General features: G+C 39.0%; 1 protein-coding gene and 1 non-coding gene across 2 annotated transcripts; one reads left to right on the plus strand and one right to left on the minus strand.

Moving 5' to 3' along the window:
• Nucleotides 1–968: 968 nt before the first annotated feature.
• Nucleotides 969–22973, plus strand: LOC140948703 (prestin-like). The gene is made up of 17 exons (XM_073397967.1): nt 969–1450; nt 4866–4976; nt 5231–5436; nt 6132–6296; nt 7144–7296; nt 7392–7474; nt 8017–8164; nt 8519–8629; nt 9042–9119; nt 9561–9656; nt 10504–10610; nt 10985–11054; nt 11458–11679; nt 12186–12326; nt 13374–13428; nt 21681–21805; nt 21905–22973. The coding sequence occupies exons 1-17, from the start codon at nt 1147–1149 to the stop codon at nt 21944–21946; spliced, it is 2217 nt and encodes a 738-aa protein (XP_073254068.1). The 5' UTR covers nt 969–1146; the 3' UTR covers nt 21947–22973.
• On the minus strand, nt 12981–13101 carry LOC140949298 (U5 spliceosomal RNA). The gene has a single exon (XR_012167110.1). It is a non-coding gene; the product is annotated as a U5 spliceosomal RNA (small nuclear RNA).
• Nucleotides 22974–24060: the final 1087 nt, after the last annotated feature.

Raw genomic sequence — 24060 nt, forward strand, 5'->3', positions numbered from 1 at the left:
CCTTTGAAGGCAGACGCTTCACTCTCACCCTTTTTTTTTATTCCTTAGTACTCAAAGTATCATATCGATGATTACGTTAAAAGACATCAATTTTTATTAACTGACAAAATGACACCAAAAATGTGCCATATTTGCCTGTGCTAATACCTTAAGGACGAAACCGTCTCTGGGTGACCCTGTTACCTCGGAATCGAACTCTGAAACTCTCGCTTTGAAGGCCATACACTAACCAGCTTTGCCAGTCGTTCTTACATCTTACGTACTATTGATTGTTTACTAGATAATGTTTGACTCAGTTCTGGTTGGCTACACGTAAAGTAGCAGTTTAAGCATTATGTGGTGTGCAATGTCAACAATGGATTCCATTTCTGGAAATAATAGTTAATTTAAAAAGTGGAATGGTTAGCAAACCCTTTGTTATATGTTTTTGTTACCTTTTTTGGACCTGACCGTGCATAACGTTCAATAGCATTCCTATCATTTTGAAACTTCAAGACCAATAGAAACATTGCTCTAATTTATTCAATAACAATTTGTGAACAAAAACAAAGAATTGTGCACGGTCAGTGAGCTTCCAACATAACCTACAGCACCGTTGTTTTCAATTTTGATGTTTGCCGGCTTTTCTAACCCACGAGTCTCCTCTACGAACTATGTGGAAATATTACTTTCTTTAATGTAGTAAAGTAGCTTCCGCTTCCGTTATACGCAAGAGGTGCCTAAAAAATAAGTTGCCTTTTACATAGGGTATGCATATTTATTCTATGAATTAAAGAACTGTTATCTATTATGTTTATTTCCTTATTTTTAATATCGTTACCCAGATCGCTAGACCACCTTTAGAGCATTTTCATCTCATCATTAACTGTCATAGTCTTTATGTCACAAGATTTTGTGAATAAATAATTCTTAATTAAGAAAACGTAATGGTCCGAGACGTAATCTGACGAATAATATCTCTTCCCTCGCAGTAAATAGTACAAGAAAATGACGTCTTATATTTTACATATTTAACAGGCAAACTTCTTTGTTTCTTGGATGTGTCGGCAAAAACATCTTAGTTGAACCGGCTTTCTCCAATCGAACCCACGCCGTTAAAACTGTGTATTCAGTGGCTGTTTATCGGTTTCCCTACGCTATTTCGAAATGCAAGAAAATTCGGTTTATGATGAAAAACCCGATGTAACTATTAGCAGAAAGGTTTATGATGAATCTCACTTCACTAAAGCAAATCAGCTGCACCTGTCGGATGAACCGCTGGAAAAGAATAATTGCTTTCGGACTGTTTGCACAAAACTTGCTTCATGTTCCTGCTCTCGGACTGGAGTTTGCAACTTCCTCTATGGACTCGCTCCGATCATTCAATGGCTTCCAAAGTACAGCGTGAAGAAAGATTTAGTCGCTGACATAACTGGTGGAATTACAGTTGGAATAATGCATATTCCTCAAGGTAACAAACAAGTGTAGCCATCTTACACGGGATCCCTGAGCAGTTATTACATTATAATATTGTATCTCGGCTTACATTAAACGTCAAGGGTATTTAATGAGTTGTATCAGACTTTTGCGCGAATGACAAAATTGGATATCATCAGTTTTATTTACTCTTATTTTACTTGCTCGTTTATCATTCTGTTTGACCACCATATATATAACTATGATATAACTTAGTTACACAACACTGGGATAGATAATACGGAAATAGACATACAAATATTTTAGTCAATAAGTATTTTTTTCTTGCTTGTTTCAAAAATTGTCTATTGGCCGGCATGCTCTAATTCCCCGATGTAAAAATAACCGGTTAAGCAAAAATTAATAGCCTAAATCAATTTTGTTTTCTGAATTATCGGCATTCACTTCCTATAGGAACAGCAGTACCGAATTTATCTTTAGTTAGAGTGTAGTTAGGTGTTTGTCAACATTTAAATTGTGTTGCCTGATTTGAAATTTGCAAATTACTTGTCGTACGTTAAGAGGTCATCAGTAGGTTATGAATCACGCTATAGCTTTACTTAGAGAATATTTTGGTAAAGTAGCAGCTAAATTTTTACTCAACGGAGTCCCACTGAGCTGCAGAGCGATCCAAGGTTAAAAAGCTTAATTTATCAGAGTTTTTTGTTTCCGTGCCATCCCCCCCTTAATGTTTCGCATGCAGCGTCAATTTATGTTGTTATAACCCTAGACTTTCAATCAACTAAATAGGGACTGTCATTGGTTGATTCTTGGTCACATGGCCTTGACTAAAAGATCGTGATACATTCGAGTAATTGTACCCCGCAAGGGATACATTACAGCACGTGATCAAAGCATGGTAGAAAGTGCGGGAAAGAAACTGCCCGTTTTCACTTTTATTTCGGGAATGAACACAACAACACAAACATAAAGCCCCCACGTGCACAGGTGGCCCAATTGGACTTTGAATTTTTAAGAGAATCTATGAAAATAAACCAAATACGTCCTAAAGTCCATTTTTTGCCAAAAATAGAAATAAAAATAACTTACCTTGTGTTGTTGTTTTGCTTTTTACTGTATGTCTAGATCCATTTGGAAGCGGTTTTATCAACACTTAAACGTTGATAAAGCGGCTTTTCCAAATGGCTCTAGAGGCGAAGACACAGTAAAAGCAAAACAAAAACACAAGGTAAGTCATTTTATTTCTAATTTTGTCAAAAAAAAAAGGAATTTAGGACGTATTTGGTTTATTTTCATACATTCTTTTATAAATTCAAAGTCCAACGAATTCCCACAGAGTATGGGCCGCCTATGAAGCGTTACGGCTCAAGCTAAAAAGCAACGATTTTCAAAGTTATCCCTGAAGAGAAACGGCAGCTAATGGTGGAAAAAGATGCAGATAATATAAAGAAAGTACTTTGTAAATCATTGATTCAGTGGTTTTGAGAATTAAGTTTGTGTTCTTTTAAGAACCGAGTCGATTGTTTTGATCCGCTTGGGTTATTCTTTTGTCGCTATTGAAGTAGCCGCCTACGCAGACCTTCTGAGGAGCTCGTCAAAACCAACTGTTTCCCTCGGGTTCTGACATTAAGTGTGTAATATTGTCAAGTTATTTCAATAACGCCGGTTAAATCAAATCTGGTATTAGCCGCCTGATCTCGCTTTATCGATGACCTACGGACTGTTTGGTATTTCAAGTGGTTGCAAAAATGTTTCTGTTTTTTAGTTTTAAATAGAGAAAAAGAGGGGGCGATTACGTCACTGAACAGTACAGTGAGAATCACTTTTCAAAAGTTTTAGAGCGTAGTGAAAATTGATTTGTTTAGAGATTGTCTCTCGGTTCCAACTCAATAAACCGGTTCACGTTCTTGAATACATGATAACTGGCGAGGGCAAGTAAAGTACACTTAAGAATAAAATTCCAAACAGTAATAACAATGTTGCCTTCGGCAACAGCTGTGAATTCATATTTAAGGTTTTTCCAAACGAAGTTTTTATTGATTCAATTCAGGGTTCGAACTTCCACACAAACCTTTTAATTATGAGCCAGTTTGCCATGATTACGCATCATTCACTCCTTGAAGCGTGAACCGATAAAGAGTGAAATAAATGGAGCCCATTTCGTACCCCCTAGTAAGACCACGCAACTTAATTTGTGGCAAAAACCGAAAGCGGAGCGCAGTGCCACCTTTGAAACTTCTTCCCTTCTGAAAAACTGATGTTTTGTCAGTGGAAAAACCCAGGCGTAACCACTCGAACCAAATCGAACGTTTTATTAATAGAGCTTAATCGAACTCAGTCGAAGTTAATCGAATGATTAGGTTCGATTAATTTCGGTAATCGAACACAATCAAACTCTGCCACAAAAAAGTTTTAGTAATCGAACCCAATCGAACTTTCGTTGAGTTCGATTAGGTTCGATGGTCGAAGTTGGCATACATTCGATTAAAAATAGGACGTTATACAGGAAAATTGCACGTGTCTTTGCTGAATGTTTCCTTTTTCTAGGTCTTACGACTGAGTATATTCTGAAAGTGGTTGTAGCGGATCAGTGTCGTATATTTTTTGGAGCAAAAAGATTTATTATGCAAGAACACTTGGGAAGAACAAGAGGCTATTTTGCAATACAACTTTATACTTTAATCCCTTTAATCAACCTCCTCAATCACAGAGTGAACATTATATTTCGTTAAGGACTTTTCAGTTAGCTTTGCAGCGTCCCTTGTAGGTAACGTCACCGTCAATCGCACCAGCACGCCTAGAACTCCTCCACGTTTGTACAGTCAATCTATTGTTCGTTTCACCTGGATCTTTCTAGGTTCTCTGATGATTTCCCGGTAATTTTTTTGCTGCTTTCCAGATTCTCCGCACGTTAAAAGCCTACTTTTCAAAATCCTTGTCTATTTTGAGTGTTGGTTTCAGAAATTTCGATTATAAGTTCGATTGGTTCGACTGAGTTCGGAAAATGAACTTAAAGGACTCTCACGCAAATCTTTTGGTTCGATTTTGTTCGATTACCGAACTTTATCGAACCAAATCGTTCGATTAAGTTCGACTGGGTTCGATAAGGTTCTATTACCGAACGGTTCGAGTGGTTACGCGGGGGAAAACAAATCTATGATGCCAAAATACCAAAATAACTGGAATCCCACTGAAGTATATTGATTAAATAAATCTTTTATGAACTGCGGATGGTAAGGTTTAAAATGAAAAAGAACAGATCTAGATCATGTCAGTGTAACCGCTCTATTGTTAGCGAACAATTCTTGCAAGGAATACTTGGACAAACAGTAGCGAGGGAAAACCGGATCTTGGTATTGATCAGGATCAGCAATATAGAATAACATTTAAAATTGAAGGCAAGGCTGATCGGACATCTATAATTATTATTGATTTTGTTCATATTTAAGGTCTGGCCTTTGCAATGTTGGCAACCCTTCCTCCTGTTACTGGACTTTACACCGCAATCATTCCCGTCTTGCTTTATATGATCATGGGAACATCAAGACATCTATCAGTAGGTGAGTTATAAAACTGACACCACCGACTTTTTTCTTCTTAAGAAACAAAAAAGAACAGCCTTCGGCTGTTTTCTATTCTATCTCCCTTTTGATGATGGGTTTAGTACGTACTGCTACATTGCATTATACTTCCTGTAATGCCAGCCATATTCTATTTGGTCCGCAAAGGACTGGAAATAACAACTGACACAAGAGCGCGTGGGAATCCTGTGCACTTACCACAATAAGTCCTTTTATCTTTTGTCACGTGACAGGTAGTTTCGCAGTGATTTGTCTGATGGTGGCGCAGGTCTGTGAGCGTGAGGTGGCTTCCATGTCATTTGACTCTACTCCTGCTCCAGGAAATCATACGGGATCCAGTCCCTCTCCACCTTCCACCGGTAGCAGCCTGTGGAGTCCAAGGGACGCAGCCAAACTAGAAATCGCCATTTCGCTGTCTTTTCTTATAGGCATCATACAGGTTAGTTACCTGTCCCGCCCCAGTTGTTAAGTCACTATCCAGTAGATGCGTGCCCTTATTAAGAAAGGAAGTTGAGTTATCCAGTGGACAAGAAGTCCCTCATTTTCCCAAGAGATACTAGAGCGAACAAATTACGCGAGAGCGTGAAAATCGCCGCGCGCGAGGAGAGACGTGTCACCTTCCTCGCAGTTGGAGATTTTCCCGCGCGTTCGTGTTCGACTATTCCTGAGAAAGATAAGGGACGAAAGGAACTACTTTTAGTCCAGTGTATAGAGATTTTTCCAGTGAATAGCGCCATCCACCTTTTCAACAACGGGGGCCTGATCATATCTGTGTATTTATTTTCTATTCGACTTGTCAAAGTCAGTCTTCATCAGGATTGTCAGAAAACACTTCGCTAAAGAGAAAAGACTAGTCTATGGCAGTTTTAATAGCATTCCAGCCAAAGAAAGAGCATAATGTAATCTGTCACCTATAAAAGACGCAACACACGCAATCACCCATATATCTATCAACCAAAGGCTGTTTAAATCTTAATCACTTTTAGGGTCAGTGCTCACTTGACTACGCACCTAGCAATAAAGATCTAGAATTTTTGCAACCAGCATCTCTTGTAGGAGTTTTTTGAATTATATTCCATCTCCTTCCTTTGCAACCTTTTCAGTAACAAGAGAGAAATTGTTTTTTATTATTAGATTGCCATGGGTGCAGCTAGGCTTGGTTTTGTGGCGACATTTTTGTCCGATCCGTTGGTCAGCGGCTTCACAACTGGGTCAGCGGTGTTGGTCGTTAACAGTCAAATGAAGCACATTCTTGGACTTAAAGTACCACAGTTTGCAAAGCCCTTTGTGGCACCTAAGGTGAGTTAAGATGTCATTTTGGCTCCTGCTCCGAGAGACCCTCATAGCTGTTCTTTAACATATTCTTGAAAAGGATCTGACCTGCAGACCTCCGTCAATAGGACCTCGATTTTCGTGCAGCCCACCCACTCAACACCCAGTTAAAGTCCTGGTTTAACGCTCTACTAATCCTTATAACGCCGGTGACTTCCGGTGACTTGTGTATTTGACTCGACTTTTTCCTAAAGGCAGCCTCGTTCTCAAGCTCTCTCCACTTTTTGGGACAAATAGAAGAGAGACCCTGGAAACTAAATTTGCCTTGAGAAAAGCGAAGACAATTAGGCCATTTCCGAGTTCCCCGGGCCTCTGTTTCAAAACGAGGGTAGGTGCTCAGCCTTTGATATGGAAATCATTTTTTCATTCTCATGCAAATAAAACTCATTTTCGCAAAAAAGGTTGTGCACCTAGCCTCATTTGAAAGTGAGGGTTTTTAGAACTCGGAAGTGGCCTATTCACTAATTTCACATTGCCCATAATACACCGCTTTTACCCTCAAAAATTTTGCAGAAGCATTGTTTTCAATTTCTCTTGGGACGACTGCAGTGCCCTGGAGAAATTGAAAACAAAATTTGTTTTGAAAAATTTGAAGGGGGAAACGTAAACAAAGTGTATGGTGAGCAATGTGAAAACAGTGAAAAAGATAAACACCGTAGAAAAAAACAACAACAACAACAACTTACGCACCCTCCCCTCCCCCCTGTTATGATATACATTCAATTACTGTACTGTACAGTACTATTGTAACTAGAATGGCAGTCTCCCTTGATTTTCAATGACATAAGTTTTCTGCTCTACTTATATCTTTCAGGCCGCCATTCATATGCTAAAGAACCTTCCTTCTGTGAATGTTGGTTCACTCGTAACTGGCGTGCTGTGTCTTGCGGTGTTAATTGGACTAAAACAAGTGAATGAGCGATTCAGAGATCGGCTCAAAATTCCTATACCAGCGGAACTACTTGTGGTCAGTAATACTGGCTTATTACTCGGTTTGGATCTATTCATTTTGTTTCGTTCCGTTAGTTGAAAAATGATTCTTTATCTTTCCTTTTTCTCTAGGTTGTTGTTGGTACTGCAATTTCATACGGAGCAGCAATCAACAAAAACTTTGGAGTATCAATTTTAGGAAAGATACCCAAGGGGTAAGCTTGTTGAACAAAAAAAAGTTAAAAAAAATAATCCTTATACTACCCCATTTCCTTCTTTTTAGGCTTAAATTGTAGAAACATCATTGCTCTCCAAAAAGCGGCGTGTGTAAGTTTAGGTTTTAGCTTCTGAAACTCAGAAAAGCGTGTTAATAGCCCTACTTGGCCGATTTTGGCCCGTTCTCTTCTAATTAAGAGCTATTCAAAGTGCTTTCGCATTCAATTTTGCCGCTTCATTGATTGTGAATAATCAATGATGTCCAGGCATTCTGCGCGATGAAAAAGTTTAGAAAACAATAATCAACTTTTAAAAAGAAATTAAATAAGTCACGGAAACTATTATCTATAAGCATTAGTAAAATACTTGCAAAACGAGGTCAGCAGATATTATACTCCACTATATATAAGCGAAAGCGTGGTCCCTAATTTATTTGAAAATCTTTCTTCATCCATCACAAACTTCCGAATCATATATTTCTAATTAAAGAAAAAAACCGGGAAAAGAGTAACCACAATACTTTAAATTTTTTCAATTTCAGACTTCCTCCTTTAAGCGTACCTTCATTGTCTCTGATGTCGAATATCTTCTCAGATGCCTTTGTTATCGCAGTGGTTATATTTGCTACAAACATTTCGATATCTAAGATGTTTGCAAAGAAAGGTGGCTATTCCGTGGATCCCAACCAGGTTTGATAATAAAAACAAAACCTAAATAGTTTCGCTCGGCCAAGAGGGCCTGGGTTATGGAAGAAAAAACATTCGTTTAGAGGTCAACCGCGCTGCGCAGCAAGCAACAAGGAAGAGAAGTTCTCGGCTACATCCTGGCACTTCAAACTAAAACTGGAGCAAAAAATCCGGCAACTTAGGGATTTCTCCTGGTGTATTTCTTCCGATGCCTCTGTTAAACAGTTTAGTCAATAGATCACGCTGTTAGAGGCGATTCTGTAATGATAATGGACGAACCTTACAAGAGATTTACCGAATTTAGTTATTTTAGATTGTTACTCTTTTCTCACGAGACATTGATTTGATTTATTTTAGGAATTAATAGCGTATGGTGCTGGTAATTTCGTGGGCTCATTCTTTTCTTGTTTTCCGATATGTAACGCTTTGGCGCGGTCAGTGGTCCAGGAGAATCTTGCCAACACGCAGGTAATGTTAACCAGTGGCACAAAAGCCATTGTCGCTTTTGAAATAGGACGCGTTTGTGCGTAGGTTGTTTATATGGCGCGCCAGCTAATGATGACAAGTTAGGTAACTGTCCTTGAGCTAACCGGGGTCGCCTGATCATTGGTTACCCTTGAGCCTGCGAGCAAACTCTCCAAATAGGGGAGGTCGCGAAAAGTCACGTGAGAGCTTGCTCTCAAGCTACATTCAAAGCAGGAGTAAATCAAACTATAATGAACCAAAACCACCGTAGTATTTCCGTTTGTAGTGTGAGGTCTTAATTAACTTGGACGCCTAGTTCATCAGGTTGCAATCACAACATCCTTAAACGTTCCTGTTCTTCTCAAATGAGACAGGTCTGTAAACTGATGTTTCCTCCGTATGTTCTATTTCGCAGCTTTGCAGTATAGTCGTGAATGCGCTGGTTCTTCTTGTGCTGCTGTTTCTTGCTCCGCTTTTCTTTCACCTTCCAAAGGTAAAAACAACAGAGTCCGGAAGGTAGGGTAAGGTATCCAGACGGCTGCTTAACTGACCAAATCCCACCCTCTCCCCCCCTGCACATAAACACGTGTAACATGCCTAAACTGTGCCCGGGATCCACCCAACTCAGGAGTTTGCCCCCCAAACACTTCTAGGAAATTTGTGGCCCGAGACCCATTTCAAATTTAGGTCTTAGAGCTTGCAAACCACAGAGATTGATCCTAATTTAGTTCATCAAATTAGGGTTTTCCGCTTTTCTTCAAAACTCCCAAATGCTGACCTTTAATAAGCGATTTCGTTCAGGCTCAAAACTTTCCCTGCAATTTTAGGAATGAGTGTCAGCTATAAGAAAAGGAATTTTGTCTAACGCTTGCGACTCAACGTAAAACTAAGGCCTAACTCTTTCTCATGTCTTCTCTCCTACTCTCCACACTAGGCCATTTTAGCCTCTGTTGTGATCGCTAACCTTATTGGACTTCTGAAGCAGTTTTCCAGGTTAAGAGATTTGTGGAAAATATACAAAACGGACGCGGTAAGTTTTGAAATAAAAAATGTAGAACATGAAAGTCGAAGATCACTTGCGACTCATTATGATTGTACCATAGCGCACTGACTAAGAGCGCACTTCGCACTGTGAGCGGAATAGGCCCCAACTAAATACCCTCGATAAGCACTCTATAGGCTATCCTGGGTGCCAGAGGGTTTTTTTTGTTAGCCGGGCACGGTTTATCTCATCCTAGGTATTTCGAGAACGGAGTAGACGGACCAAAGCCATGGTAGTCATAGGTGCAGCGCAGTAGGGGTACAATCAGCCGACTTCAGAGAGACCTTTAGATTCTAAAACGAGTACGATTACGAGTACGAGATTTTCTCAGTACTATGAAAAGAAGTGCTCGCGCGTGAACCAGCGTCATTTTGGCGGGAAAACGTGTTAGTCATCGTCATTCTACTACGAATTTTAGCGAGAATGTCGTGGTAGCGGAAGAAAGTTATAAAGTGTTAGAGGCTTAATCAATTTGCGGCCGAGGTATGGCTTCATCTGGTTCAATAAAGATAGCAATGGTTTATTTGTGGCGAAAAGGAAGTACAACGAGGCTTTCCCGGGGTGTCTATTATTTGCGTTCTCGTCGTAGAATGCGTACTATGAGCATACTACAAGCGTGCTGTGAGAGTACAGTGAGCCTACTCAGGGTGTGACTAGCGTGCTATGAGGGTACAATAGCGCGGTACGATCGTACTATAACCACACTGAGTGAGAACAATAAGCGTATAACAAAACTGTGTATACGCTGCTCTGAAATGTATAGTGTGTTTAATGAGGATTTAGTGGCCATTGAACTGTAGTTTTAGTGATTCTTTGTCCCGTTTTTGATTTGCAGGTTGTGTGGTTTATAACATGTTTTGGAGTCATCTTGATGGGAGTTGATTTAGGACTTGGAATAGGAGTGATTAGCGCACTGTTTGCCGTTGTTATAACTCTTTCAAGGTGAAACAATTTCCTTAAAACCTTCTCATAATCCATTTACACAAACAAACTGAACAAACAAGCTGTTAGGACAGAAGTTAGTGGACATTCAGTCAGTTATTTGAGATCAGGTCACTGAAATCATGAGTCAATTAATTGTTCAGTCAGAATGCACATCTTTCATAATAATAGTCTGTTTGTGAGCCAGTGTAGTCATAACCTGAGAAGCAAACCTTTCCATTTGGTTCACATTGTGCAAAAGTTGAGAGGAATTTTTCTAGCCCTTCACTGGCCTCGCTTTGCTCCAAAAAAGGAGGAGGCGAAACCTCGGACCCCTTCCCTATATCTGACACGGAATTTTTAATCTGAAGCTTAGTTCCGTTTTTTGTTCTCAGGTCAAAATATTCCGTTCTTGGACAAGTAAGGGGAACAGAGCTGTACCGTGATGTAAAAGGATGTCATCTGGTATGTTTTTAAGGACAATAGCGGGCATCCTTTGCGCATTAGATCTTAGGAGACCGAGAACGGTCTTATGAGACATGTTTCTTTCTTAGCTATCTTCAATTACTCTGCGGATCAATCCTTAATGTAACGTGTGCACCAATCAGACCTCAAACAAAGCATCAAGGCAGCGGGTGTCAAACACATAAAAACATGTAACGAGTTGATTGAAAAAAAAAAAACTGACTAACTCTTTGAATCACCTATTGTCCATAATATTTTCAAATTTATTAAATCCAAAATACTGACATCTTTTTACAGCCAATGCGCATAACAAACGCACTCGTGGCGTTCATAGGTGGAATAATACGCCACCGGAATCAGTAGGGAAAAGACTAAGACTACACTAACCGTCTTATCTCATTAGGCCTTCGAGGTACCTGGAGTGAAGGTGCTCAGATTTGAGTCCTCTTTGTACTTTGGAAATGTGGAGCGCTTTAGAAGTGCACTTATTGCCGTCGTTGGCCGAGATCCGGGTGTTCAACAACACACGCGTAAAGAGGTAAAACTCCAGTCAGGAGACAAAGCTGAGCTACTGGAAAATGAGCAGGAGGACGACTTCAGCGATAACCAAGAGATTCCAAACGGAGTAAGGAACAGTTTTTTTAGCAGTTCATTCACTATATTACAATTTAATGACAGACAAAGTGACAATACGGAGTTGTTCTATATGTTTATGCTATGAAAGTAAAAACGAAACACAACCCAGTTGAGGATGTTTTTCAAGTGTTGAAGACTAGACTGCGTAGATGCGGTAACTAGCGAGTGCCGAGTCCGAAGGGATTTGGGCTCTCCCCCACCCTCACATCATAGACAATACGTTATTTGTTACCTTCTCAAAAAGCGCAACACGGCGTTTCAACATTGTTACGACATTGTTGCGAATGGTTACACATTGTTCCAATATCACAACGCTGTGTTGTTGCTAAAAATCGTCCTTGCGAATCTTCTTGTGTAACATCGGCCTTTAGCCTGCGTGGCAGTCGCAGGTTTTGTTGGGGTCAAAGGGAGAAATTTTGAGGACAAGCGCGTGCTCGCGCTGACTATTTCGAAGTAATGTGAGTAACCGGAGAGTGTGTTCTATTTTAAAAACAGAAACTGGTATCTGTGCCAAACGGTGTTCACAAACATATGGAAGTTGAGTTGGAGGAGCCAGAAGAACGCGTTCATGCTGTTGTAATAGATGGAAGCAGTTTTACCTTCATTGATTCTGTAGGGCTACACGCACTTCCAGCGGTGAGTGTTAGAGTGTATTTCCTTGAATACTTGATGTCCACCTTAATATTTCTCAGGTTGCGGGCTAACTACGGGATTACAACACTGCACCATTTCTGTTGCGTTTTATGAACACGCGGCACGCGGTGACAAGTTTATACCGGAAGATATATACCGTAAATTTACGAAAATAAGCCCCGGGTTTGTTTGCGTTACGAGTTCGGGGGATGGGGGGGAGGGGGGTTATATTTGAAGGGGCTTATTTTCGGAATTTTACGGTATCTCAAGTGATTGCTATACTGTTCACGGTGTTTTGGTGCTGCCTGTTTTAAAAACGAGGTACATACATACCGTAAATGTATTAATTTATTTGAAGGCGACGATTATTGGAGCATTAAAGGTATATATGCACTAAGTTTCTGCGTACCTTGTAGCCGGTTAGGCAGAACTGTAGTAAATGTTGTCCGACACTCTACAGTTTAGCCTTTATATCGCTTCGTTCGTTAAGCAGCCTTCTCTCAAATAGGTACAGTTAGTTGTTTGTACTTATTTTAAGATAAGCGAATGTCGAGTTGACCGTAATTTTACTACTTGTTGCTATGTTAGACTTCTCTTCTGCCGATCAAGGATTCCCTATTCCGTCTAATTATTAGTCCGTCTTATATATTCTTTAAGGGCCCCGCTTATTGCAGGGCGGCGAAAAAATTATTCCATAGACTCTATCAAGTGTTTTCTTCCACGGAAATCTTTAGTAAAAGGCGAAAGATTTATACGTGATGAAGGAAAACCAGAGTTAACTCAAACTGCCGACACCAAACAGTTATGTTTGCCACGATGTGTCAACGATTATGGGACAAAATAATTACGCATGCGCATAGCCTTATACGTGTCCTTCGTGAGAACCACCCCATGTTCTCAAGTGTTATTTCAAAAATTTTGATATTAATACTTGCCAAAACTATATGGTTATATGTTTACTGTCTCTGCTATGATAAGCCTGTGGCTTTTTATGTCACCACAACCTAATCTGTCAGCTTCCTCACTAGTTGTTTGCTTTTCTGTTTTCAGCTGATTGCCGAGTTTAAAAAGGCCGGAGTTCTTATTTACTTGGCTGGCTGTTCATGTGAGTTATTAATCTTAAGCGAATTAATCAGGCAAATCATCGAAGCGGCTTTAACAAGAGAGGTTTGAAACCAAACTGCATGTAATCATTTTAGTAATCACAACCGTAGCTCGAGAGTAAGCTCGAAGTTAGGTTGTGCTCTTGTTCCGTTTCCTTCCTTGTCCCTAGCTTTCCCCGCACCAATCTTCCTTGAACTCGCTCGCAGGCTGTCACAAAGGACTACGACGCTTCGTGCTTATTTACTGCATGTCTAAGTGCTTCCTCGGATAAAAAGAAACCGTTTAGGTCAGACAAAAAGTACCATGAAGTTTTTTACCAAGTTCATATGTTCTGGATTATTAACAGCTGCCAAAGTCTATTTAAAGAGCGAAAGTTTTGAATCAGTCTTCAGGTCGTAAGGTAATCTCGTACCCAGATCTCCCACGGCCAAGGGAAAGGGAGATCTGGTAAAGTTCGATTTCGATCATGCTCAGTAGAAGCGAGGCCCGATATACGGGCCTTGCTATAATTGCGCATGTTCGTGCTTACTGTCCGGGAAACATGAGGAAAACATGGATTTGGACAGTGTTCTTGAAGATGTTCTTCGAAGTAGAGGTCAAGGAAATCTTATACGGATGCCTAGACAAAAAGAAGCACTACAGTCGATTGTTTTTAAAGGTCAGGATTGTTTAATTGTTCTTCCAACTGGCTACGGAAAGTCGTTGATCTAGCAAATGCTACCATCACTGTTTGATAAAATTAGTGCGAGGAACCATTCATCGAAGGACAAGTCATTTGTCATTGTTGTTTCTCCTTTGAATGCCTTAATTGATGACCAAATAAATAAACTTAAATCAGCTGGTGTGAATTGTACAAGTTTGCGTGTTTGTGGTGAAGAGGTCGATGGCGCATTTGAAGAGAAAATTCTTGTAGACCTTCAAGATGGAAAGTTTGAATTAATTTTTACACACCCCGAGGTATCAGTAAGCAACAGGCAATGTAGAGACCTTTTTTTGTCGGCTTACTACCAGAAAAATGTTAGGGCTGTGGTGGTTGATGAAGCACATTGCATCATTGAGTGGTAAATTATGATTATCATTACTTTTTGTTGTTGTTTTTCTCTGTTTGATCATTTTGTTAATACTTTTAAGGTTATAAGCTTCCTTTATGTTAGGCCTAAAAATGGCCCCTACACCTATTGTTAAGTTCCTGTTTCCTAGACTCAAATTTTTTGGTTACACGATCACTTTTGTCACCTCACACCCGAAAGGATTTAACATAAAGTTAGTTTTGTAGTCAGTCAACCTTAGTTGCTGCTTTATGAAGATTTCACAAAGTTTATGAATTCAGTGTTCTCACACCGGAATCCAGACTCCAAAATTTGAACTATACAATGAAACTCAAAGTTTACTACGTGTATTTACTTTGCAAGGACACAATGAGCTGTTTCCATTCTTATCATTGCGGTAATGATATTTATTGCCTTATGCAATGTACATGCTAGATCAACTAAACGAAAAGGTTTTATTATGTCCAAAAGCAGCTATCTTAGTATTTCAATTGCTACTAATGGGTGCCTTGATCAGATCACCAAAAACTTAATAGTCATAGACCTGTTATGCTTGTAGACTTTGTTTTCTCAATGTGTAAAATTCTGATGCTCTCAAGAGGTATCATGTGATATGTTTTCTCAAATTTAATGCACATCTTTAAAATTTGAAAGAAACAGTTCTGTTCTCCAAGTATGATCAAATGACTTATATTAAGGCAACAAAGCACCCAAGCAAAAGAAGTCTTTACAAGGTACAAATGACTGTTTGGGTTCATTTAAGCAGCAACTCGATACTTATCTTCACCATTTGTTTTCCAGTGCATATCTGTGGCCAGTTCAAATTGAATGTCATTCATTTTTAGTGCAACTGAGTGTCCTCCTTTCACACTAGTATGAATCTCTAACTTCCCTAAGTATTTCATCACCACATTGTTTAACAGCGACAGTGAATGTTTGAAACACAGTATAATCTAACCGTAAATAATAATAATAATAAAAAATCATGTTCAAAACAATATGACTGGGAATTCTAAAATAATTTGTTATCCACAACTTTAAAAGATGTCACTCTTAGAGATGCTAAATTCCTGGATGGTGCCATTTTGCTGACCTTGAGCAGCTTGCATTAATATTTGCATGAATGTTATGTGATAAATATTATTTTATTAATGTTAAGCAGGTTAAACAAAATATTTTCAGTTACATCACATAATAATAACAGAAAAGTGAACCTTGAACCTTTAAGCCCCAATAATGACCTCCAATCAAGCAGAGGCCAAGAGATTACCAGTGGCTAAGCTTCTTGATATTTCAGCAACCTTTGTATAGTGCTACTAGGAAAAACGTACACCTAAGAGCAGTTAAGGGAAATTTCATCACTGGGGCTTAAAGGGTGAAAAGCTAATATAACTACATGGCCATATTGTTACTAATAACAAAGTTATTGCAGCCTTTTTCTTCTTAATTCGACCCTACTATAACGGCTTAGTTACTTGAAAGTCCCTTTTCATGTAGTCATTATCCGTAATTCTTGTGGCCAAATTCTCTTATTCTAGCGGCAAGTATAACAGCATTTCAGTGTATCACTACAGCATTTTTACTTTGTGTTTCATTGTTTAGGGGGCAAAACTTCAGAGAAGACTACAGAAAACTAGGAACACTTTCCTCGGTATTCCCCACAGCTAAGATTGTTGCCATGACAGCAACAGCAACAAAGGCATATCAAACAAGCATTATGAAAAGTCTGAACATGAAAGATCCCAAACTTGTAATTACAAATCCTGACAGGCCTAACATTTTTTATGAAGTACAGCAAAGGCCATCCTATCTTAAACAAAGTAACATTAACCAGTTTGAAGAACCCAAACTTGTAATTACAAATCCTGACAGGCCTAACATTTTTTATGAAGTACAGCAAAGGCCATCCTATCTTAACAAAGTAACATTAACCAGTTTGAAGAAATGCAAAGCTAAAGGGAAGAAAACTCCCAAAAACTATCCAATTGAAACAAAATTTATGTGTCAACAGTGCGGAGTTGCGCTCTGTCAAGACCAGTGTTTCCACGACTACCACAGTGAAATTTGATTTACCTCACTGACTTGAATTTTCAATTTTTTTTCGATAGCAGCAATCGTTATTTGCAATGTGAATGTCGGTCTTACTTCTATATGTTATAACTTTGCATTATTAAAGCTTTGTGCTGTATATAATATTTATTATATTGAATATTGAATGATGAATATGAGATGCCGTGATGTGACACGCTAAGAGCAATGGCGGGAACTTTGAATTTTTCAAAATACAAAACTTCACTTTAGTAATAACTAAGTCAATAAATAAAACAATGTTTAAGCTTGAATTCTGAGTAATAAAAAGACTAAGTAAGGGTCTCTCTGAGCATATATGTTTTGATTTATACTCTCTTACTGGGATGAATCTCCTAATTGCCTCTGGGAACAACAGGAAATCACGCATGAAGGCCCCTGGTAGTGAAAGGGTTAAAATGCCGGTCACTATTATTTACTCATCATTAGAAATGTGTGGAGTTGGGTATGCCTTTGTGGAGAGAAAGCTTGGGGATCACCAGTTCTACCTTATTGGGGCTCCCCAAATTCCTCAAAACAGGCTTTTTGCTCAATTTCACTTGCCACAGACAGACAAAATGAAACATGAACTTAATATTAGCAGCATTGTTTCAGAGTCATGCAAACAGAGAGTAATATTTGCTACAGTGGCATTTGGCATGGGGGTCGATTCTCCTTGTGTTGAAAGGATAATTCATTTTGGTGTGCCCCGAACTATGGAGAGTTTTTTTCAAGAAAGTGGGAGAGCCGGAAGAGATGGGAGGCCTGCCACATCAACTCTTAATTTACTTCAACAACAATGATATTGGTGCAAATGTTGAAGGAATGCAACCTGTTATGAGAGATTACTGTAAAAACTCTCAAAATGTCTGCAGAAGAAAAATTGTGCTTAGCCACTTTGGTTTTGGCATTCCAAGTGCTCGAGACAAACACAACTGCTGTAACATACGTCCAACTGACTGTGAGTGCTCTGAATGTGTTGAGCTACATCAAGATGTTTTGGCCCTTGAAAACATTCACATCTCTGATAATGAATTTCTTCTTTCTGGAAAACAGGTGAAAGATATAAAATCAGAGCTTATAAAATACAAAGAAGAAATTGAGGCCAGCGATAACTATTTGAATTTAAGTATGTGTTCAGGATTAACAATGACAGTAATTGATGATGTTTGTTCAACACTTCAAGAACTCTGTTCTCTTGGCAGAATTATGGAAAAACTACCGGTTTGGAGAAAAGAACATGCAGAAAAGATTGTACAGATTATAAGTAATGTCACATCCAAATAGGCTTAAAATCCTCCGTAAGAAAATCTGCAAAACATTCTAGGTACCGTAAATAATTCTGATAATATTTTGTTGTGATAATTTAACTGAGGGAGCCCATTCCTTATAAGCCAAGTGGCTTCCCTTGGGCTTCCTCACCATTAGCTTTAAATACTTAAATTTTCTTGTTTTTTGTACATCCTAAAACTATAAATTGAACTGAACTGAATTCCATTTTAAAGTTCCTCTTTTTTAATGCAGTAGATGAGGAAAAAATTCTACTTTTGTTATGACATGTGTACTTTACTTAGTCATCTGCATCAGACGATTCAGATTCTTCATTTTCAGGAACTACAGATTGACCTCTTGCAAGCTGTCTCTTGTGATTTTCAAGCCAACGCAAGAATTCACCCAAGTCAATCTTCTCTCTTACACTCTTCAGCATAACAGGGAATGAAGGATGAGGCTCATGCATTGGGTCGCATTTGAATGGCCTTAGCAACCTCAGATCCCCCAGCATAATGCCTTCATCTCTATCAGCACTTTTTTTAGTGTGAGCAGTTTACGGTGGCTTGACATTTGGACTCTCATCATAGGCATGCAGGGATTCACTGACTCCAGTGACTGCCATTGAGCTACGAAGCACAGCCTTCTCAGTTTTATTTGCCCCCACTGAAGTTATCAGATTTTTTGTGCTCTTGATGGTATGCTTCATTTCTAAATCATTTGGCATATTGACTCCAATTTTCCCTTTCTTATTGGTCCCTCTTCCCCAAATAACAGGTTCGGACACCTGGTGGGTCAGCATGCACTTTACTGAAGTTAGGAGGTACATTCCCTTCAATTGCATACTTTGACAATTTGTTATTGGCTTTGAAAACCCACAAAAGGTATTTCCAATTAATAACATTTCTATCTCCATCACCTTCATGAATTGTGTCATTCATTTGCATAAGAACTATGAACTGTTCAATCAAAGACAGACCATAATTCTGGACTTTGTCATCGACTGTCACACCCAAGTGGAAAACATGGTAGTCAACAAACAGATGTCTACCACATCTGCATATTTTTTTTCATCTTTGAATTGAATTGGCAGTGGAAACACTTCTGACTTCAAGCTCATTTCATTGGTGTACCTGTGCAGAATGTGCTGTGGTACCAGCTTCTTAACTGCTGCAAATTGAAGTTGTTTGAAGAATTCCAAAAAGATTCTCCCCACAAGAACTTTGAAATCTGACTGAAGTTTCTTGATTTCCTCTGAGGTAAGGAGGTAATTCTCATTAGAAAAATTCTGAATGTCACCAAGTGGCCTTACATTGTCCAAGTGGCTGAAATCAATCCTCTCAAAAACAACAATGCTTGCAAACCAGTGTGGTGCTTGTTCCTGTGATCTACCCTCATGTTCTTCACTGTTGTTTTGCAGTTAAAATTGTCATTAACAGTGTAGAATTTCTTTCCAGCTTTGATCAGTTCAACAATTTTGTCATGAAAGTGTCCTCCCATGAGATCCAGTAGATTGATCATAGAGGTGTGTGACAAGCACACCCCTTGCTTTTCTAAATGTCCATATGTCTGAAATAATAATAATAAAAAAACAATTTAAAACGATAGTCATAATCAAATTAAAGAAAATCCTAAAAGAACCCTGGGTGAGGTACATCCATATACGAGGCTAATGGGGATGTGCTGCTGGATGGGGTCGCATTTTCACGGCTGGATTGACTATAATGGGCTCGCATTTTCAATAGATTTACTAGAATGGGGTCACACATTCTCTGCTTATCTGTACAAAGAGCACTAATGTATGCATAACATTGTGGTCTGTGTTTTTTCAATGAGTTTATTATGACACAGACCCAAAAGATCACAGTGCCTGTTGCAAAAATTAAGAAGGTGCATCTCTCACTGCCATACACGTCTATAACATATCAAATTATAGAATTCACATGCAATGAGCAGGGAACTTCTCAAAAATTGTACTATTTTTACTTCTGTACGTAATTGCCAGTATGCATACATATTCTTTTTATCGCAAGAAAGAAAGGAAAGAAGAATAATTACAAGAACAGCTTGCAGTAAGGGACTGACCATTATTTAGAGGTAGCCACGGCTGCTGCAAATAGACCTATTCAGCTAACTCAATGTTGTACCGAATTCAAACCCTCTGGGAATAAAACGTTTTGTTCCAAGAAATTTTCCATATCATTTAAATGTGAATGCCACATTATAATGCCAATACAATACAAAAAGAATCTTACCTCCGGGAGATTTGAATTTGAGTTAGCCGAATAGGTCTATAGGGAAAGGGTCCATGATTTGGAAAAAAAGGGGGGAGACAGACAAATCTATGCATGTATCTAAGCAACATCAGAGCCATGGAGGGAACAGAGGGTGGTTGGTTTGTTGTCACCATAATCTTTTACAAACAGAGTTACCAGCACACGAGAACTTGATTTAAAGCATTTTAATTACCTTTGGGTTATTGAGTCCTGCTTTCTAAAGAAAAAGCTTGCACCGGTTGGGGGATTTTGGTGGGCTGGATGGTCTGTACAAATAAAAATCAAAAGCAATAAATTAGCTGCATATTTTTGGCAATCTTTTCAAACTGATTTATTTCTGTACCTTTGGGTTCTTAATGCCTGCCATCTGTGAAGGAATTAACAGTTGAAACTAGTTGGATTTTGGTTGGCTGGTTGGATGGAACAGACTGCAAAGTACATAAACGCAATTTAGTTGATGAGTAACTAGAAATCCTGAGCAGCCCATCTTATGCCTATGTAGCTTATCTATATTAAACGTGATATTCCAATACGATTCTTACCTTCGGGTTATTACCAGGTTCTTTATGACACACAGGCCTTTTAACTAGCTGGCGTTGGAATTCTGGAAATTTTCACATGCGAATCTGAGGCCACATTCACACTCTGAAATCACAAGACATTCAATTTGTAAGGAATTTAGACCGTGTTAAAGTTAGGCACCAGTAGCATAAGTTAAAACCGGTAGTAAATACTCTCAGGCCGAGGTTGACTTACCTGATTTCTTTGTAGTACATGTATGGCAGAAGCAGAACATCTTGTATTGCTTATGCTCACCTCCTGATCACTCGTTTGCTGGTTACCGAAAGGTAAACGTTTTCGTGCTGAAGTCACCATTGAGTGCGGTATTTTTCTTGGCTTTTCGGTGCTTTGGGAAGTATTTCCCGTCCGAGACCGTTTCTTGATGTTTTCTTGTCTACTTGTTATCAGTTCGCGTTCAAGTTCCTTCTGTGTACTCTGGCAGGTCGAGGCAAATATTTCTAAGTTCTTGTTTAGACGTAGAACTTTATCATGGCAACTTCTGCAACAAAACTTAGGAAGTTCGTCCCTCTCTGGGACTTCAATTTCACATACTCTAAGAATAATCCTTTTTAACTGTAACGCCTTTCCACTATCGCTGAAAAAATTCTTCTCGTGGTCGTCTCACCACACAACCGGCACTTACTTTTTAAAATATCGTCCGTCAAAGTTTGGGATCCTTCCATGTCTCACGACAGCTGGAGCGGCCACCCAAAAAACCGCGAAAATTTGGAACCATTAAAAGAGCCAATCATAGCGTTTGTTTTATCACGGCACAAGTTTTAGCAGGAGCCAATGAAAAATGGCCTTGTATCCACCTTTACCAGATCTCACTTTTCAGTGTAAAACAGAGTGAGATCTGGGTACGAGATTAGTCGTAAGGTCGCTAATGCTATTGACGTATGTTAGGGAGCAAGCTCGCCGACATGCTCCTCGCTCAGAGAGAGCAGCGAGGAAAGACTTCTGTTTTTGCAGCCTAAATCAAAAGGTCTTAATTTATTGTTTTAATTCTTTATCGTATTCTCCCTTTGCAGCGATTATAACTAAAAGGCTTGGCAGTTCATCTGGGAAGGCTGCAATCTCAGCAATCGACCATCACGTGATGTTTCCTTCAATACATGACGCTGTTATATCAGCCGTGCGGTCACGTGATTTTGCGGTGAGAAATAACTTCAGTGGATCATAAGTGTTACAGCGATAGCCACACATGCGCAATTGACAAAAGCATATTCAATATTCTTTTATTTTCTTCTTGCAGATTTGGGGCACAGAAGACGTTGAAAAAGAGACAGTTTTATAACAATTTCGAGGCATAAAGGGCTTATCAGCATACAGATTATGATAAGCATTCAGAGCATAGATACCGCTACAGAGAATGGTAGCTGATAATGGTGGATTTGGCTTTTATAAAACACAGTCAAATGAATCAAAAATGAACATTAGTTGGCATTTAATAAGAATGCTCAAAAATAGAACTAACTGAAAGTTAGGCGTAACTAAAATATTAGCTTATTTGACCAGGTATTTAGTTTTGTTTTCACAGTATTTAAAGGTCAGTATAATATTTTGTTTATAATGTGGAATTCAAAGGAGAAGAAAGATATTGAAGTATGTTTTTCTGAATATGTAGTTGAAACTGAATGGCAGGCCAGTAATCATGTCAGCATGGAACGATTCCAATGTAAACTTGGAATGATCTGAGAGAACGGAAAAGAACGGTTGTTGTAGCTTTACAATATTTTGCCTGCGTGAAGGGTGTTGAAAAGACCGGTAGGGGAGGAAAGAAAAAAAGGAGAGGAGATTGAGGAGAAAATTGGTCCCGTATTGACGGTTGACATTATTGGATAAATGGGGAAATGGTGGACGATTTGCAAAAAGAAGAAAAAAAGTAAAACAACAACAACAACAAAAAACGGTTCTTAGACCAGGCCCTCTCCTTCCCTTTTTTGTTCTACCCCTCCCCCTCCTGTCATAAGGGCTATGTCCATAAATAGGCTTGATTACCAGCCGTTTTGCGGAGGATGTTTCCGAAATCGATTGAAAGTTGTTTCATTTTTGATTTTGTAAGAATGCTAGAGGATGATTCAACGGTTTCTTTTTCCCCGCGATGTCCCTGGCCGCAGATTATTCACGTACAATAATGTCAAGGAAGCTGGTTTTTTCTGAGACAGTTTTGAACTGTTTTATTCATGCTTAAGGTGCAAAGTTTATCCCTTATACTGTTATATATATTTGTTAATACTGCGTTATATTTTAGCATACATTGAAGAATTTCGTACATTTACAAATGAAATAAATGTTCGGTTTAACGGACACCGTTTTCAAAACTGTGAAGTCCACTTATCGACAGGAATTGATTTGTGTAGTTTATATTTAGAAGAGGGGGAGGGGGTGGGGCAATGGTGGTCTCATTACGAGCTCACGAACAATAATTTTGCGTCTCACTAGTCACGAAACAACGTTTTCACGCTTCTCAAAAAGAGAGGTTGTAAAAATGTCAAAAACGTTACGTTAGTCCCATTTTGTAAAACAGAGTGCTTCGATTATATTTAAGTTAACTAGAATTTTGCGAACCTTATGAAAAACGCCGCGCGGCTATAAATTCCCTAGGGAAGCCAGCTGTAGTTGGGTCTAAGCGCACTTAAGTGTGAAGCTACATCAGAAATACGCGAAAGTGAAGTTAAATTAAGCCACCAGATTATAGTTAAGGTCGTTTGGCCAAGTTAACGATTTATTTTCTTCAACTGATTGTCAATGCACGTGGAAACAATCAAGGATTTTGGCAGTTCAGGTTTCACAGAGTGCACTTCAATCACGATTCACAGAACAGTTTTTCAGCTCATCACGATACACGGACACCAAAAATGGTCGATCACGGCATCACGAAAATAAGCTTGCCCCCACTCCCTCTTAGAATAGTGAAACTTCATCATAACAGCGGACGTACCCCGCTTTTACATACCTGCACAAAATCCTGCCGTATTAAGCTGTATTAAATCTTCCAAACCTTCTTTTTTTGTCCCAACTCTTAGGTTTCCACTCAATACAAGTTCTAGTACAGAAAAAAAACGGCTTTGAGGCTCTGTGGAGAACACGAGAGTATCAGATCTTCTTCATTTTCAAAAGTCGCAAGGTCTAATATTCAAACCTTTTATGTTTTAGACGAGAGTAAAACAAAAAAGAATAATAATAACTGGTAGTATTGGACTGGGGAAACCGGCCGAAATAAAAGGTCCAACCACTTTAAAGCTTCTTATGTTATAATTTCGCTGAGCGCGCCTTGTGTCCGGGTTCATGAAGCTGTTTATAGCATAGTTCCCTCATAACAGGTGTATCATCGGAGTCGGCAAAAATTCCGCAAGTGACCACCATACCTGAAAATCTTATGCAGACATAAATTTATATGCACCTGTT

The sequence above is a fragment of the Porites lutea genome, chromosome 9 (assembly GCF_958299795.1).
Source record: "Porites lutea chromosome 9, jaPorLute2.1, whole genome shotgun sequence".
In the NCBI taxonomy this organism is placed as follows: Eukaryota; Metazoa; Cnidaria; class Anthozoa; order Scleractinia; family Poritidae; genus Porites; species Porites lutea.

Coding starts and splice junctions, on each gene's coding strand:
- LOC140948703 (XM_073397967.1), top strand. CDS start 1,147: ATGCAAGAAAATTCGGTTTATGATGAAAAACCCGATGTAACTATTAGC. Junction 9,120..9,560: donor TTTTCTTTCACCTTCCAAAG/GTAAAAACAACA, acceptor TCTCCACACTAG/GCCATTTTAGCCTCTGTTGT. Junction 13,429..21,680: donor TTACTTGGCTGGCTGTTCAT/GTGAGTTATTAA, acceptor CTCCCTTTGCAG/CGATTATAACTAAAAGGCTT.